The 17,257-nt window shown below is 42.6% G+C and overlaps 1 protein-coding gene across 2 annotated transcripts in view; it reads left to right on the top strand.

Annotated features, from left to right (window-relative positions):
• Positions 1–5,913: 5,913 nt before the first annotated feature.
• The window catches only part of LOC125462755 (guanine nucleotide-binding protein G(i) subunit alpha-3), a 31,539-nt gene continuing 20,195 nt past the window's right edge, over positions 5,914–17,257 (top strand). Inside the window, exon 1 of one of the 2 annotated variants that reach the window (XM_048553084.2) lies at positions 5,914–6,419. In XM_048553084.2, the coding sequence (XP_048409041.1) occupies positions 6,302–6,419 (118 nt within the window). In that variant the 5' untranslated portion in view covers positions 5,914–6,301. Of the gene's footprint in view, positions 6,420–6,506; positions 6,613–17,257 lie in introns of those variants that run through there. The other variant, XM_048553085.2, reaches the window with a different exon arrangement.

Below are 17,257 nucleotides of genomic sequence, written 5' to 3'. Positions count from 1 at the left end.
ACAGTGATTGCTTATAATCACCCACCATGACAAAAGACAGATTGATTGCCATTGGCAGTTCTAGCCACACATTAGCAATGGGAATTCTAGGGAAACAATACAAGCCCTGCAGTAAAAAAACAAAACTGACTAATTGCAGCTCAATACGTATAAATATGTATACTTTTCTTATCATGTGTTTTGTGATAGAATGCTTAATCATCACACTGGTGTCTTTATTAGATGATTCATGCCTCCAACATAACTGAATATTTGCTTGGAGTTCAGCAGTTGAAAATGCAGTGATACGTTAGGAGCTGGACTGTCAATCCTGAGAGCCAAGTAACATTCCAGAGTCCTAGGTTCAAATCCCATCACAGCAGATGGTGGAATTAAGAGTCCAATAATGGCTATGAATTCATTGCTGATTGTCACTAAAAACCCATCTCTTTCATTAATGCTCTTTAGGGAGGGCAAACTGCCATCCTTACTTGGTCTGGCCTACGTCTGACTCCAGACACAGAACAATGTGGTTGACTCTCAACTGTCCTCTGGGCAATTAGAGATAGGCAACAAATGCTAGTACCACGTTCCGGGAATGAATTCAAAAAATATATTTGGATCAAGTGAGAAGAGGTTCAATAGTATCCATTTTTTTCACCGCTGCAGCTTTTTTTGAAGCAAAGACCTCAAATTCATAAAGCATGCATTTGCCAATTCAGTGAGGTGTGAACTGTTTATGTGTGAATGACCAGGTAGGATTTCTTGAGTTAAACAGTAAGATTTAGTTTTATCATGCTACATTCCATAGAGGTTAAAAATATGAGAAATATTTTTAAACAGTTCTGACTTCCATAACACACACGAAAGAACACAAAACATGCAAATTATAGAGAAGTGATGGTTAACTGTTCAATAAGGAAAGTGGGTAACAGTTCCTGAGACAAGTCGTTTCCTGACTCAAAATGTTAACTTTGATTTTCTCTGTCCACAGATGCTGCCAGGCTGAGTTTCTCCAACACCCTGGTTTTATTTCAGATTTCTAACATCTGCAATTGTTTGATTTTATATAAGCAAGATTTCACTGAATGTTGTTGATGGTCTGGCGGTGCTGCAACTAGGCTTGGTCCACAGATGACAGTTGTAAAGTTGCATTTTCTCAACTCTGTTACCAACTCTGGCTGGACACATTCCAGGAGACACTGGTGACAGTGCCATCACAGAAAGTAGGCAGTGAGGTACGAGCAGGCTCTAAGTTGAAACGAGGCTTCAGCTCCTTACTCACCGAATCGGAAGTCTACTTAAACACCTAGAAGTGCCTTGTCACCATCTCCTCCCTGCCCACACCCCCTCCCTTCCAGCATCCAGTTCCCACCTCCATACTGTTATGCACCCCGCAAAATCCACTCTTCTAGAATGTGAATCACTAATGTAGCCTATGATAACCACAGGATTCAGCTGGAATGTTTAACTAAGACATTGAAAGGCATGAAGGATAATTCATTTGCTAAGTTTATGCTTCATTTTAAGAAAGCTTTTTTAAAATTGTGATTGACCTCTTGATGGAGGAATTTTGAAAGTTGAGTGCTCGAGACGTAGAATGCATAGAAAATGTGAAAACGTTCAGAAAGAAATTTAAAAGGATTATTGGAAAGCAGCAGTAGGATGTCACCATCAGAGTGATAGAGTACATATGCACTTCCCATGATAAATGAATACTTTAAAGTTTAGAATGGAAACTGTTGACACATGATATGATAAGAAGTCACATGATGCAGACAAAATGTGCACATTGTACTTACGTTTCATTTTACACATTATTTAGATATTGCGTTACGAAAATGAGTAAATTGCATTTCATTTTAATTGCTACAGCTCAGCAATTGCTGGCCAACTCTTGATTGGTGAAGAAATTGATTGTTGTGTTTCTGGCATTACTACAGTGACAACACTTCAAATGAACTTAAATGGCAATAAAGCTTTTTAAGACATCCTGGTTACGTGAAAGATATTACATAAGTACAAACATTTCATTTTTATGATGTTTTATATATTCAAGTTGTCATCTATGTAAATAAATGTAATGGTAACATTATGATCTGTGGTGTTCTGGGTTTCGAAAGTGCCTTTTTCCAACTTCCTAAAATAATGTTGAAGTGTAACTAAAAAGGAGCTTGGAGAAGTGAGCTAAAATATATACTTTTTGTTGGTTTTCATTTGTTGACCAATTTGGAAATAAATATTAAAACCAGAAAGTTTCCTAAATTCAATTCCTGGCCAGTGCTGTGTTTGCAGTTCCTAGTATTTTTTGCCTTTACTGGTAGAGGGGTCAAAACGATTCACCATGGTACTTCAGAATATTGCAAGAAGAAAAACCATCACTTTCCGGTTGTGCAGTGGTAATGTCACTGGATGAGTAACGCAGAGAGCCAGGCTATTACTCTGAGATTCATGGGTTCAAATCTCGCCATGCCAGCTAATGGAATATAAATGCAATTAATGATTTTGGAATTGAAAGCTAATTAGTATCATGAATTATCATAAAATCCCATCAGGTTCACTAATGTCCTCTACAGGATAAAATCTGCTATTGAGTTTTGAGAAGATTTGTAGCTCAGGTTGAGGTTCTGGATGTAAGTTTGCTCACCGAGCTGGAAGGTTTGTTTTCAGACGTTTCGTCACCATTCCAGGTAACATCTCACTGATGATGTTACCTAGAATGGTGACGAAACATCTGAAAACGAACCTTCCAGCTCAGCGAGCAAACTTACATCCAGATCTGCTATCTTTGCAAGTGACTCCAAACTCACCAGTAATATGGTTGACTCTGAACTGACCTAGAAAGCAACACAATTCAAGGGCTATTATGGATGGGCAACAATTGCTGGCCTTGTCAGTGACACCCAGGTCACATGAAAGATTGAATGAAGGAAATTAAACTTCACCCATGCTGGAAATTGTTTATGATTTGATATTGCCTCAGGTTAGGGTTGAATTTTAGTTGCGACTTTCTCAACGGTTACCACTCAAGTTTTAAGTTTATACCTGTTGGACGCTCTTTCATGAAGCACCTTTAAAAATGAGTCCCAATTACTTTTTGATGCCTTGTAAAAATTAAGTCAGATACACAATGAACAACTGTTATGAAAAAACTTCATAACAGTATGTTAACGGATGTATTAAACTACATCCACCATAAAGCAATATTAGAACAGGTTTTTCAAAACCACCTGATCCAGGGAAATGAGCAGCAAATTGCCTTGTTCCTGGCCTTCACATCCCAGGAATGAACGTTGGTGAATGCCAAACTTTCCACTTTGCATCAGAACAAAAGCGGAAATGCCGAATGCACGCTCTAAACTGTTGTGTTTGTTTGAAATTTGGTTTTCTTACAATAGTCCCACTAAGACCAAGATGCAACACTTTTTCTGAAGAAGGGTCTAGGCCTGAAATGTCAGCCTTCCTGCTCCTATGATGCTGCTTAACCTGCTGTGTTCATCCAGCTCTACACCTAGTTATCTCACCGCGTCAATGTGTCTCTCTTTTGAGCAAATTCAAACAAATATAGAAGGAGGGAATATGTCAATATATAAAGAGATAAGTGTAAAATCTTTGCCCTCAGATGACTTTTTGTGTTGGGTGGCAGAACTTTAAATTCTCTCAACTTGCTGTTGGCAATCAGTCACTATTGAGTATGGTTGTCCACCGAGGAAATTCCATGTCACTAGTCATAGTCAACATGTAACTGATGAGCCTAATCCTAGAGCATCATCTCCAATCATACATTTGGAACGTAGGTGGAAGTAGTCCTTACATGTTAGTATTCCTTTCTCCCATTCCTTTCCCGCACTTCCTCTTGGCAACGGGTGTTCTCAAAAATTGTATCCCCTCACACAAGAGATTATTTCACGTCTGTTTCTTCTTAAATCTCTGTTGCATTTCTTCAGAAAGCCTTTGCAATGCTCCCTTTGGCCTCCGCTCATTCAAGCAGTGAGGAGAAGAACAGGAATGCAATAAAGGCACTCTCCTACCTACATGAGAGATAGTAAGAACTGCAGATGCTGGAGTCATAGATAATAGAGTGGAGCTGGAGGAACATAGCAGGCCAGACAGCGTCAGAGGAGCAGAAAAATTGATGTTTCGGGCCAAGATCCTCCTTCAGAGTTGTTGCTGTAGTACTACTGACCACATCTCTGCCCTCCCACTGCTTATGTCTTGGTGTGTCAGGTCTGAAATCACACGACACCAGGTTATAGTCCAACAGGTTTATTTAAAAACATGAGCTTTCGGAGCTTCAGTCCTTCTTCAGGTGTTAGTGAGAGAGGTAATATCAGACGCAGAATGTATAAGTAAGAGATCAAAGGTTCACACCATTCATGAGGATGTACTAAACAAACTTTTGTTAAATGTTTTAAATCTATTAAATTTTAATCAGTTAGAAGGTTTTAACTGATTAAAATGTATATGTAAATTCCCAAATTTCTTTCAAGTCATGGACCTGGAAGAACTGAAGATTTTATCAGTGTGAAGCAGAGGTGACATTTCGAACAGACAATGCATGTTAGGTGTCTGACCTTGATTAAAACTTGATTGTGTTTTTGTTCGGTGTCAGACTGGTTTTATTTCTAAAGTATTAATTTATAAAACGCCATATTGACTGACTGTCCCTAAATGGTGTGTTTTTTGAACAAAATGAAATGTATCTGCAAGTACAAATTCATCCCATTGATTCATGTGTGCGCGGGCACTAAATGGGGAGGGCAAGGGAGAGGGAGGGTGCGCGCGCGTGCGCGTGTACGGTGTGGTGGTAATAAAATGTGAGGCTGGATGAACACAGCAGGCCAAGCAGCATCTCAGGAGCACAAAAGCTGACGTTTCGGGCCTAGACCCTTCATCAGAGAGGGGGATGGGGGGAGGGAACTGGAATAAATAGGGAGAGAGGGGGAGGCGGACCGAAGATGGAGAGTAAAGAAGATAGGTGGAGAGGGTGTAGGTGGGGAGGTAGGGAGGGGATAGGTCAGTCCAGGGAAGACGGACAGGTCAAGGAGGTGGGATGAGGTTAGTAGGTAGCTGGGGGTGCGGCTTGGGGTGGGAGGAAGGGATGGGTGAGAGGAAGAACCGGTTAGGGAGGCAGAGACAGGTTGGACTGGTTTTGGGATGCAGTGGGTGGGGGGGAAGAGCTGGGCTGGTTGTGTGGTGCAGTGGGGGGAGGGGATGAACTGGGCTGGTTGAGGGATGCAGTGGGGGAAGGGGAGATTTTGAAACTGGTGAAGTCCACATTGATACCATATGGCTGCAGGGTTCCCAGGCGGAATATGAGTTGCTGTTCCTGCAACCACACAACCAGCCCAGCTCTTCCCCCCCACCCACTGCATCCCAAAACCAGTCCAACCTGTCTCTGCCTCCCTAACCTGTTCTTCCTCTCACCCATCCCTTCCTCCCACCCCAAGCCGCACCCCCAGCTACCTACTAACCTCATCCCACCTCCTTGACCTGTCTGTCTTCCCTGGACTGACCTATCCCCTCCCTACCTCCCCACCTACACTCTCTCCACCTATCTTCTTTTCTCTCCATCTTCGGTCCGCCTCCCCCTCTCTCCCTATTTATTCCAGTTCCCTCCCCCCATCCCCCTCTCTGATGAAGGGTCTAGGCCCGAAACGTCAGCTTTTGTGCTCCTGAGATGCTGCTTGGCCTGCTGTGTTCATCCAGCCTCACATTTTATTATCTTGGAATCTCCAGCATCTGCAGTTCCCATTATCTCTGATACGGTGTGGTGGGCTCGCCTGAAGTGCGTCGGCAGCTGAACTACAGCTCCCACAGTACCTCGCGCGTCGTGTCGGGGGAAGGGTGTCATTCGCAGTTGTGCTCAGGTGCATCGACGGCCGAACTACACCTCCCGTCGGGCCTTGCGCGTCGACGATTTCCGGTTGGGCGGGTTTCCGTTTTCTCAGTCTAACCGTCGCGGCTCGCTCTGGCCGCCCTCGAGCGATCGCGGGTTTTGAATTGTTAACGGTCCCTGCGGTTAAAACTTTACTTCTTTTAAGTGATCTTCTCCTCTCTCGAAGCGTTTGTACGCGTATTTTTTTTTCGATTGTGCGAACGAATTACCGATGTAAAAGAAGAAAAGAAATACATAAATTCCTTCTGTTTCGTTGCACCGCCTGAGAAGGGAGTTCGTGTTTTTTTTTCTTTTCGCGGCCCCCAACCCTTCCCCCACCCCCCAATCTCTTTTCCCCGGTGTGAGGGGATTTTCCTAAGGCCCCCTTCCTTATTCACCCTTGCTTTCGGCCCCGGAGTCCGGGTCCCCTGTCCGGCTGCCGGGATGGGCTGCACCATGAGCGCAGAGGACAAGGCGGCGATGGCCAGGAGCAAAATGATCGACCGCAACCTGAAGGAAGACGGCGAGAAGTCGTCCAGGGAGGTCAAACTTCTGCTGCTGGGTAATCAGTCGTTATCAAAGAACAATAGTAGCGGCGACAACAGAGCGCTTTGTAACTGCACTCGAGGCCGGAGTTGTAGGTTTCTCTGGGGTCTCCAGGGTCTGACTTTGACTCTTTAAAACCTCAGGCTAACACCCAACCCTGCGTCCTACCCCGGTGTTAGAAAAGATTCGAGTTTCAGATCAAAGGCAGGGTTCGTATGATTTCTCTTTGGGGTTTGAATTGGGTGTGAACCCACTGAGGTGGGAGTTTATTTTTTTGCGGGGCTGAAGATCGGAGAGTTTGCCCGTCTGCCGGAGGTGAAGGTTTGGGGTTGGGGGATTATTTAGCCAACACCCGCCGGAGCTGAGGGTTTTGAGTGGATTTTGCCCACCCGCCGGAGGTGGGGGTTTTGTGGGGGGTGGGGCATTTTGCCCACCCGCTGGAGGTGGAGGTTTTAGGGGGTGGGGGTTCTTGACCACCCGCCGGGGTGGGGGAGGGGGAGTTTGCCCACCCGCCGGAGGTGAGGGTTTTGGTGGGGGGGGCGGGCGATTTTGCCCACCTGCCGGAGGTGAGGGTGTTGGGGCGGGTGGGGGATTTTGCCCACCTGCCGAACGTGGGGGTTTTGGGCGGCATGGTGGTGGGGGATTTTGCCCACCTGCCGGAGGTGAGGGTTTTGGGGGGGAGGTGGGGGAGTTTGCCCACCCGCCGGAGGTGAGGGTTTGGGGGGGGTGGGTGGGGGTTTTGCCCACCTACCGGAGGTGAGGTTGTTGGGGCGGGTGGGGGATTTTGCCCACCTGCCGAAGTTGGGGGGGGAGGGGGTGGGGCATTTTGCCCACCCACTGGATGTGAGGGTTTTGTCGGGGTGGAGGATTTTGCCCACCTGCCAGGGGTTAGGGTTTTGTGGGGGTAGGATTATTTAACCCACACCTACCAGAAGTGCATTTGAGATAATCCCTCCATCCAAATGTACAGTTGAGGATGCGAGATTTTACCCATTTGCTGTGTTTGCAGTTAAGATCATTTATTTACCCATTCTGTGAGGGTGCTGTTTTTGCCCTGGTGTGGGAGATTGACTGGTGAGAAATTTGGATGATTGGGGAAGTGCTGATATGTTGCAGATTTCTGATTTCAAGGATGTGAGTTGGCAAAGACCATAAAGTGAGGTGAGGCAATGCTGTGGCTGCAGTATGTTTCAAGGGCATTTGGGTGGATGTTAGTGTATTTGCTTGGGTATTATAAACGGAATTCTAATACATAATTCATTCCTCATTAGCCCACAAAATACATTGCTTCCATCCCACTGAACTGAGACATAGAATATTGTCATTCATTGCCCTAGGGATGGAGTTTAAAAATATGGAGATAACGCTTCAGCTGGAATACTCTGCACAGTTTTGTTCCCCTTAGTTGAGAGAGGATATACTGACACCGGAGGGGGTGCAGTGGACTTTCACCAGGTTGATTCTTGAATTAGGAGTGTTGGTTTATGTCAGAGTTTGACTAGTCTGGGACTATACTCATTGGAGTTTAGAAAAATGCGTGGGGATCTTATAGAAATGTAATGTTATGAAGGGAATTGATAAGATAGAAGCAAAGAGGTTGTTTCCACTGGCAGTTGAAACTGGAGCTAAGGGCATACTCTCACTATAAGGAAGAGCAGAATCAGGCTGAGTTGAGAAAGAACTTCTTCACCCAAAGGGTTGTGAATCTGTGGAATTCCATGCCCAGTGAAACAGCTGAGGCTATCTTATCTGTTTTTATGATAAAGATTTTTGAACAGTCAAGGAATTAAGGGTTATGGTAGATGGGTAAATGGAGATGAATCCACAAAATGGTCAGCCATGATCTTGCTGAAATGTGGAGCAGGCTCGATGGGCCAGTTGTCCGACTCCTACTCCTATTTATGTTCTAATGAGACAAGGTCCAGCTGCAAATTGTAGCTGTGACTGTGGCCTACCCCAACATGGCAGTCTTTGCCAGCTTACATTAGAAGTTTAGTAATAAGATTACTGGATAAAATTAGTAAGTTTCAGGAACAGGGAAATTCATGAGTCAGGGTATAATAAAGATTGGGTCCCTCTTGTCCACACTTCCCTCCCCTCCAGCTTCCACATCCAACAGATCATCCTCAAATACTTCCAACTCCATGAGACTCCACCACCTGGAACATCTTCCACTCCCCATCCCTTCTGCCTTCTGCAAGGACCATTCCCATCACTATTCCTGAGTTCTTACCACACTCCCCACCAACCACTTCTACCCATTTGGTACCTTCCCCTGTAACTGTAAAATTGCAGCACCTGCCCACACACCACCTTGCTCACCTCCATCCAGGGCCCTAAACAGTCTTTCAAGTTGAGACAGAGCTTCACTGACATCCTCCAACCTCCTTTATTCATTAATGGGATGTGGACACTGCTGGCTGGGCAGCATTCATTGTCCATCCCTAATTGCCCAAAAGGTAGTTGAGTCAACTACGTTGCTGTGGGTCTGGAGTCTCTCGCAGGCCGGGCCACATAAGGATGGCACTTGCCTTCCCTAAGGCATATTAGTGAACCAGATGGGCATTTCCACCAGTCAATGCATGGTCATCATTAGATTCTTAATTCCAGATATGTTATTAAATTCAAATTCCACCGTCTGCACTGGCAGGATTTGAACCCAGGCTCAGAAGTTATCAAACACTCTGGATTACCAGTCTAGCAATAATACGACTAGGCCATTGCCTCCCTACCTAGTCTGTTGCGTCCGATGCTCCCAATGTGGTCTTCTCTGCATCGGTGAGACCAAATGTAAACTAAGTGACCATTTCACTGATCACCTTCACTTGGCCTGTAACAGTCAGCCTAACCTTCTGGTCACAGCCCGTTTCAGCTCCCCACTTATCGTCTGTCATGTCTGTCCTCGGTCGTCACCAGTGTTGCAGCGACTCACCGCAAACATGAGGAACAATACCTTACTGTCCGCCTGGGCACCCTATAGCCGAGGACTCAACATTGAGTTCTCTAATTTCAAATAGTGTTCCCATCCATCTCCAGACCCATTCCACCTACTGACCCTCCCTCCCAGCCACCAACTGGATTTGTCCCTCCGATTGATCAACCAGGTTGTCCCTACTACTACTGTCCATCTATCAACACCATTCTACTATATCCCTGTTCCCCTTCTCTTCTCTCCTCTCCCCCCCCCCCCCCCCCCCCCCAACACGCCCAACTCTTTAGCTGGAGCTCCCCCTAACCCTGTGTCCAGCCCTGAAGAAGGGTAATACCCATAATGTTGACTTCTCATTTCCTGAAGATACTGCTTAATTTGCTGAGTTCTTGCAGCCTCCTGTTTGTTACCTTGGATTCCAGCATCTGCAGGTTTTTTGTCTCTAGCTTAACTAGATGTCTTGCTGAGAACATTTTAAATTAAGAGTTAGTATAAAATAACTGCTTTAAAATCAGAAGCAGTAACTAGCATTAGTATTTTTGTGATATATTTGAACCAATCCTAATGTATGATGCTTGGTGATTAAAATAAAATTTGCCTAACCATTTCTGTTTCTAGAGCAATCTATAGGTAGCTCTTAGCTTTTGATTTTGATGTGCATCATAATTTGAGGGGGAGGGAGGCAAAATAGTTTCAGTTCCATCTGATTATCCAGACTGCAAGCCCAGAAGATTTTACTCCTTGCCCTCAGTTGAATATCACAAAATTGATTCCCACCCAAATTCAGTTGAAATGACTTCACTGCCAGTGGGTGGGAGTGAAACATTGTCGAAGGAGATTTTTTCGCTGCTGAGGACATACAGAAACAAGTCTAACAAAGTAGGTGAAAATAAAAATAATTTGCTGTTGTAGAAGCCAAAGAAATTAAAATCTAACCATCCTTTTAAAGGAGAACTGCCAGCCGCCTTGGCCAATAGGATTCTGCGTAAAAGTTTTACTTTCAGCTTTGCTGTTAGCTTCTGGGCCCCTCAAATGCAGAAGTTAAAATAGCTCTCATTTGGGATCTTGTATGTATCGATGTAGAATTCAATATGCACACGTAATGATATTTGTGGATATAAAAATTGGCCATGTTTGAAAGTGAAGGGAAGCAAACTTATGTACTCCAAGAGAATATCACTTGACTTTGTAGCTCTGGAAGAAAGTGGTAAATATAAACCAATTTGGTCAAATGTGAAATGATGTATTTTTAGAGGTAAACCAGGACAAGGCAATATACGATAAATAAATGGCATGATATAGAGAAATGTAGAAGAGCAGAGGAAGCAGTATATCCACTGATTCATGTCAGCTCAAGTTCAAAAGTAAGAAAGCATAGAGTACACTCTCCTTTATAAGCTGGGGCAAAGAACAGTGGGGAAGTTACAGTAGAATGGTATATAACACAGTTCTGCTCTCAGCATTACTAGAAAGGTATGGGCATTCTGGAGAGGATACAGGATATTTATGAGCATACTTCTAGAAGTGGCTCAGAGAAAAGCTTGGATCTGCTGATATTTTTCTTGGAACAGAAGAGTCAGAGGGGAAAACTTAATTGAGGCGTATGAAACTTTGGACTTGCATGGATTGGAAAGGGGCATATTTTCCTTAGTAACCAGAGGACATTGAATTTAAATTCCTCTGTCAATTAATTTAAATCTCTGTCATAAGAGAGTTAAGTAGCATTTTCACCCAGAAGCTGACAGATGTCTGGAGCTCCCTCCCTGAAAACATGGAGCACAAAAAAATGTTTTGAAGTGCACTTGGCAAATATAATCAACAGGGCTCCGGACCAAGAGCCAGAAAGTGGGGCTTCCACAAACATGAAGACCAAATAGTCACCATCTGTTCTGTCATTACTTGCCATTTTTCAAGGTGTGTTGGAATAAACGTATTTGTTGTTTGCCCCTTTTTTATTCATTTATGGGATGTGGGAGTTGCTGGCTAGCCAGCATTTCTTGCACATCCCCAGTTGCCCTTGAGAAGGTATGGTGAGCTGTTTTCTTGAACTGCTGCAGTCCACCTGCTGTGGTTTGATCCACAATGCCATTAGGAAGGGAATCCAGCATTTTGACCCAGTGACAGTGAAGGAAAAGTGATATATTTCCAAGTTGGGATGTTGAGTGGCATGGAGGGGAACTTGAAGGTGGTGGTGTTCACAAATGTCTGCTGCTCTTGTCCTTCTGGCTAGAAGTGGTTGTGGGTTTTGAAGGTGCTAGCTGAAGACCTTTGGTGAAATTCTCCAGTGAATCTTACTGCACCTGCTACTGAGCGTTGGTGGTGGAGGGAAGTGCTGTAGGAGGCAGACTGGTTTATCACTTCGAATGCTCTGGTTACTTTAAGCAATATTGCTGAAAGAGAGCTATTACTGAAACTTTTCACCTTGCACTCATCAAAAAATGTCAAATTTCAAATGATCACAATACCGGAAGAAAGATTGCTGATTGTTTGAGAAGTTGACTCTGGCTAGGACATTGCTATAGAAAAAGCATCTGGAAATTATATGTGCACCCTGGGAAGGAATGTTGGCAACATCTGTCTCTTTCCAACAATATTTAAATTTTTGATTAAAATATCTAGCTTTGCTTGATTTAATCTTTGTAATATGTTGACCTTTTGAATAAAATTAAAATTTGGTGAAGATGTCATCAATACATGAGAATTTTAATGCTACTACTGTGTTCTGAAGCCTAAATTGTCTTACTGTTTTGAATTGGAAAGGGAAATTAATTATGTAGTGCTGTCGTTCTTTCCAGTTCTTCAGTACTGATTATGACGGTGTAGAATAGAATGTTGAGTGTTGCACCAATAATGTTTTGTTACTAAATTTCATTACTGAAATGACCTTACTGAAAGATTAAACTGCAGAGATTGTTATAAATAGACTCTGCTGTCCAATGTAACATTCTGTCTGCTTAATCATATTCATTTTGGACTCTTTGTTCAGCCTCTCTTGTTATCAGTACGTTGAAAACAGCATTGGCTTACTGATCTTACATGTTAGATCCTAGAAAAAGGCTAATGTTTGAATATGAGAAGTTAAAATCTGTTCCACAGATTTAGGGTTTACAACCATTTTAAGCCACTGTATATACAAGGTGATTGCAATGTGTTTAGATTGCACTATCTGACAGAAAGGAGAACAATGACCAGTCAAACAGTCAAGTTCATATGCTGGGGAATAAATTTCACGATACTAACAAAGTATATATTTCTCTTCTCATGTCTGTTTCTGCCATGCAAACAGGTGGAAATTAATTATTTTTAAGTTGTCTAATTTTTGACACATTGCTGTGTGTCAGCTAGATTTTGTAAACAAAAAAAAACTTAAATATGTGACAGATTGTGGAAGTGTTTACTTCTATGATGCTGCCCCTGTTTTTTGAGGCTAGCACTTTCGGTTCTCCAGTTGCACAACAGTATTCTGGTGAGCTCTAATATAGGCTGGTCTTGAAGCAACAATATCAAAGTTCAATTTGGGCAGCCCTATATGCAAAATTAAATACTTTACGGAAGTATATTTTACCAAATAATAGCCAGGAGAATACATTTTTTACAAAGGTCTATTGAACATGTTTAGTGCAAGTTATACTTATTTTCTACCTAGCTGCTTTTTAATATGGTGTGCTGATTGATGAGGGAATATGTGTCTCAGTTTGAGAGTTGGTTGTTTAGATATTTACTGTAAATGTCTAATATGTTGCATAATATTGTGATTAGTTGTCTGATGATAAGCTCGTAAGGGAAATCTGATTTAATTCAGTTTATCCAGTCAGTGAATGTTATCCCCTGCCTGTGTTAAATTAGCTTGCCTCAGCCAGGATAGTGATCAGAGATAATGGGAACTGCAGATGCTGAAGAATCCGAGATAACAAAGTGTGGAGCAGGATGAACACAACAGGCCAAGCAGCATCTTAGGAGCACAAAAGCTGACGTTTCGGGTCTAGGCCCAAAACATCAGCTTTTGTGCTCCTAAGATGCTGCTTGGCCTGCTGTGTTCATCCAGCTCCACACTTTGTTATTTCAGCCAGTATAGTGTTAGGCAAGTTCTTAGTGAAATGTGTGTTTAACCATGTAACTGCTGATTCTCTGCAATGAAAACTGAAAGCATACAGAAAGCTAGCATTAAGCAAAGAAGTCCAGAGAAATGACCATTAACTATATATGAAGTGAATATACACAAGCAAAATACTACAAATGCTGGAAATCCAAAATAAAAAAGAAAATGCAGGTCTGGTAGCAGTGATGAGGAGAGGAAACTGTTAAATGAACTTGAACTTAAAAAGCCTTCACTTTCTCTGTTTGAATTACTCCAGCAATCATTCTAATCATGCCTTTCACTCCTTAACAAGTAAGTTTGGAGTGCCTGCACACAACCTGCAGTAGTACAAGAATCATACATTTTAAAGTGCAGTTGTGGATGGACTGTGACTCCATGTTCCTTGGGTGAATAAATAAAAATAGGTGCTAACAGGGCTAATTGGATGTGGCTTCATCAGAACAGTCAGTTGGAGAGACCACACTACAGCTGGGAAAATAACGTTTCTCATCTGTACTAAAGCTTCCAGGCTATTGGGAAGCACCTTAGCAAAGGAGTCACAGGTAAATGTTTCTTTGATTGCGATCAGAAGACACCTGAGGAGAGAGGGTGATGACCTCCATGTCACCTGATACTTAGCAAACAAATGGAAGCTTAGCTTATTAGAAGGCAGGATTTTTAAGTTCTGAAGTCATCTCTTGAGCCTTCCCTCAAATTTTTACAAGATTTAAGCTCCGAAAAACATGGACATGAGGCAGCCTCACCCATAATTACTTTCCATATTATTGGTTTAACTTTCCAAATTCTTTGGACATTGAAGTATATTTTTAATTTGTGCTGTCGTTGCTGGTTACTGAAACTCCCTTCAGATGTTTAATAAGTTGGATTTAAAATATAAGTATATCCACATTGAAATGCAAGCTGTAATAGAAAGTTAAACTGGCCCCTCAACAAATGATTAATCTGTATTGCATTACAAGTATTAATGGGGTAGCTCCTGGATCATCAGTGCACAATTATCCATTGTCATTACAGTTGAATGAATTTGTCTGCCTGATGAGGTAACGAGTGAAATGCGGAAAGTCATGAGATTTTATGGGCTCGGTGTACTAATAATCGCATGTAGTAATAAACAGTTATTTTTTCCGAACTTGTAAATTAAACTGGTCGATGGGCAAACAGCTCTAAAGTTCATGAGCCATAGAGTGTCTCAACATGGAAGCGGTCCATTCTGACTAAACAGTCCACACTGACCGTAACCCCAAACTAATCTAGCCTCCCTTGCTTGTGCTTGGTCCATATCCCTCCAAACATTTCTTTTTCATGTAATTATCCAAATTTCTTTTAAACATTGTAACTTACTCGCATCCACCACTCTGTCTGGAAGTTCATTCCCTACAAGAACCACTATGTAAAACAATATTGCCCCCATGTCTCTTTTTTAAAATCTTTATCCTCTCATCTTAAAAATATGCCCCCTAATCTTTAAACTACCTCCCTAGGGAAAAGACACCTGCTATTCAACTTTTCTATACTCTTCATGACCTTATAAACCTTTGTAAGGTCACCCTCCACCTCCTATGCTGGTCACAGCTTACCCAATCTCTCCTTACAACTCAAACCTTCTTGGACTGGAGGCAGTCCAGGGCACACTACTCCAGAAGAGGCCTCACCAACATCCTGTAGAACCTCAACATAACATCCGAACTCCAATACTCAAAGGTCTGAGCAATGAATGCAGGCATGCTAAATGCTGCCATAACCATCCTACCTCTATATAAAATTCCAAGAATTATGTACCTGAACCCCTGGGTAATACTATCCAGGACTCTACTTTTAATTGCATAAGCCCTGCCCTTGTTTGTTTTACCAAAATGTGGTACCTTGCATTTATCTAGATTATACTTCATCTGCCACTCTTCAGCCCATTGATCTTAGATAAACCCCTTCACTGTCCACTATACCACCAGGTTTGGTGTCATTTGCAAACTTACTGACTATGCCTTCTATATTCTTATCTAAATCATTAAGATAAATGACAAACAAAAGTGATGCAGGACTGATCCCTGTGGAACACCACTGGTGACAGGCAACCAATCCGAAAAACAACCCTCCACTGCTACACCTGCCATTAAGTCAACTCTATATCCAATTGACAAGCTCAATTGGCAAGCCCTTTATAGAGCTTGTTATGTCGCCTTTGATAGTAGCATTGGCTGCTGATTTCTGTCATTCAGCCAGCTACAGTCTGAAAATAATTTGGCAAGATCTGCTAATACCCAATTAAAAATTCTTCCTGCTGACATTTCAAGTTTACTTTTGTGTTACAGCTAGCTTTGCAAGACCGGAGTATCGGGAGTCGGCACTACTAATTCAGATCTTACTGCAATGTAAAAGTAGCTTCAAAAAGTTGCAAAATATCTGTCAAAACATTTTTGGTAAATCTTAATACTCTTATTAACAAGGAGTGGTACTTTATTGTTTGTTACTTAAGATTTCAGGTGTGGGAGATATAAAGGTAATTTGGCATGAGTGAAGGTGGTGGCAGTGGTGGCAGTAGCTGTGGCTCAAAAGAAAGAAGTTTGATGTGTTCGCTGCCAGCATTTGTCTGGCAGTGTCTTAAGGTTTACTAAATGTCTTGGGTTCAGTATCACTAACCTGACCAGCTTCGAACTCTTGGAACTAAGTAATTATTTAACTCAGAGTACTACAACCGAGCAAGACGGCCTTCAACCTATCATGTCCATCACAGTCAATAAGCACCTATCAGCACTCATTCCATTTCCCAACCAAAAAAACAAAGAACTACAGCTGCTGGGAGTCTGGAAAAAATATTGGAAATTGACTGCTTTTCCAGCAATATTTCAGGTGCACTGACTGAAGAAGGGTAACTGGCCCTGAAATGTTGATGCTTTTCTCTCCATTTCCCAGCACTCAGCCCATGGCTTGCATGCTTTGGCATTTCAAGTATACATCTAACAACTTCTGACCTGTTGTAATGGTTCTTGCCTCTACCATCCTTTCAGGCAGTGAGTTCCAAATACCCATAATGTCCCATGATAATAAAAAGTTCTCCTTAAATCCTCAAAACCACCTGTACCTTAACTTAAATCTATATCTCCTGCTAATTGACCCCTCTACTAAAAGAGAGAGTTTATTTCTGTAAACCTCATCTATGCCCTTTATAATTTTGTTGACCTCAACCAGGTCCTCTCTCAGCCTTCTCTATTCCAAGGAAAGCATCCCTCGCCTATCTAGTGTCTTCATAGCTGAAATGCTGCAGTCTGGGCAACATCCATATAAATCTCCAGTGCAATAATTTCCTTCCAATAGTGCAACCAGAATTGCACCCAGTACTGCAGGTGTGACCTTTACAGTGCCATTATAACTTTCCAGGTTTTCTATTGCTTAGACTACTAAAAGGCAAGAATCTAGTATGCCACCTTAAGCACCCTATCCACCTGTCCTGCTGCCTTCAAGGATCTACGTATGTGAAAACTGAGGTCTCCCAATCCTCATTGCTTTTGTTGCCTTATTAGTCCTCCGAAATGCATCATTTCACACTTAACAGGATTAAACTTCATCTGTCATTATTCTGTCTATGACCAGACTTTCTGTATCTTACTGTATTTCTACAGCTTTTTTCTTTGCTGTTTACCACGCAACCAGTTTTGTTTTTGTCATCTGTGAACTGCCGATCTGGCCCCCTATATTATTGTTCAAATCATCAATGTGCAACAAACAGCAAGGGACCTAGTACCAAATGCTGTGGTTTACTACAGTACAAAAGTTTCCGGTCTCTCAAACAACCTTCAACCAGCACCCTCAACTTGCTTCCACTAAGCCA

This window comes from Stegostoma tigrinum, chromosome 21 (genome assembly GCF_030684315.1).
Source record: "Stegostoma tigrinum isolate sSteTig4 chromosome 21, sSteTig4.hap1, whole genome shotgun sequence".
Taxonomy (NCBI): Eukaryota; Metazoa; Chordata; class Chondrichthyes; order Orectolobiformes; family Stegostomatidae; genus Stegostoma; species Stegostoma tigrinum.
Note: the sequence above shows the minus strand (reverse complement) of the source record. Positions and strands in the feature narration are given on the sequence as shown.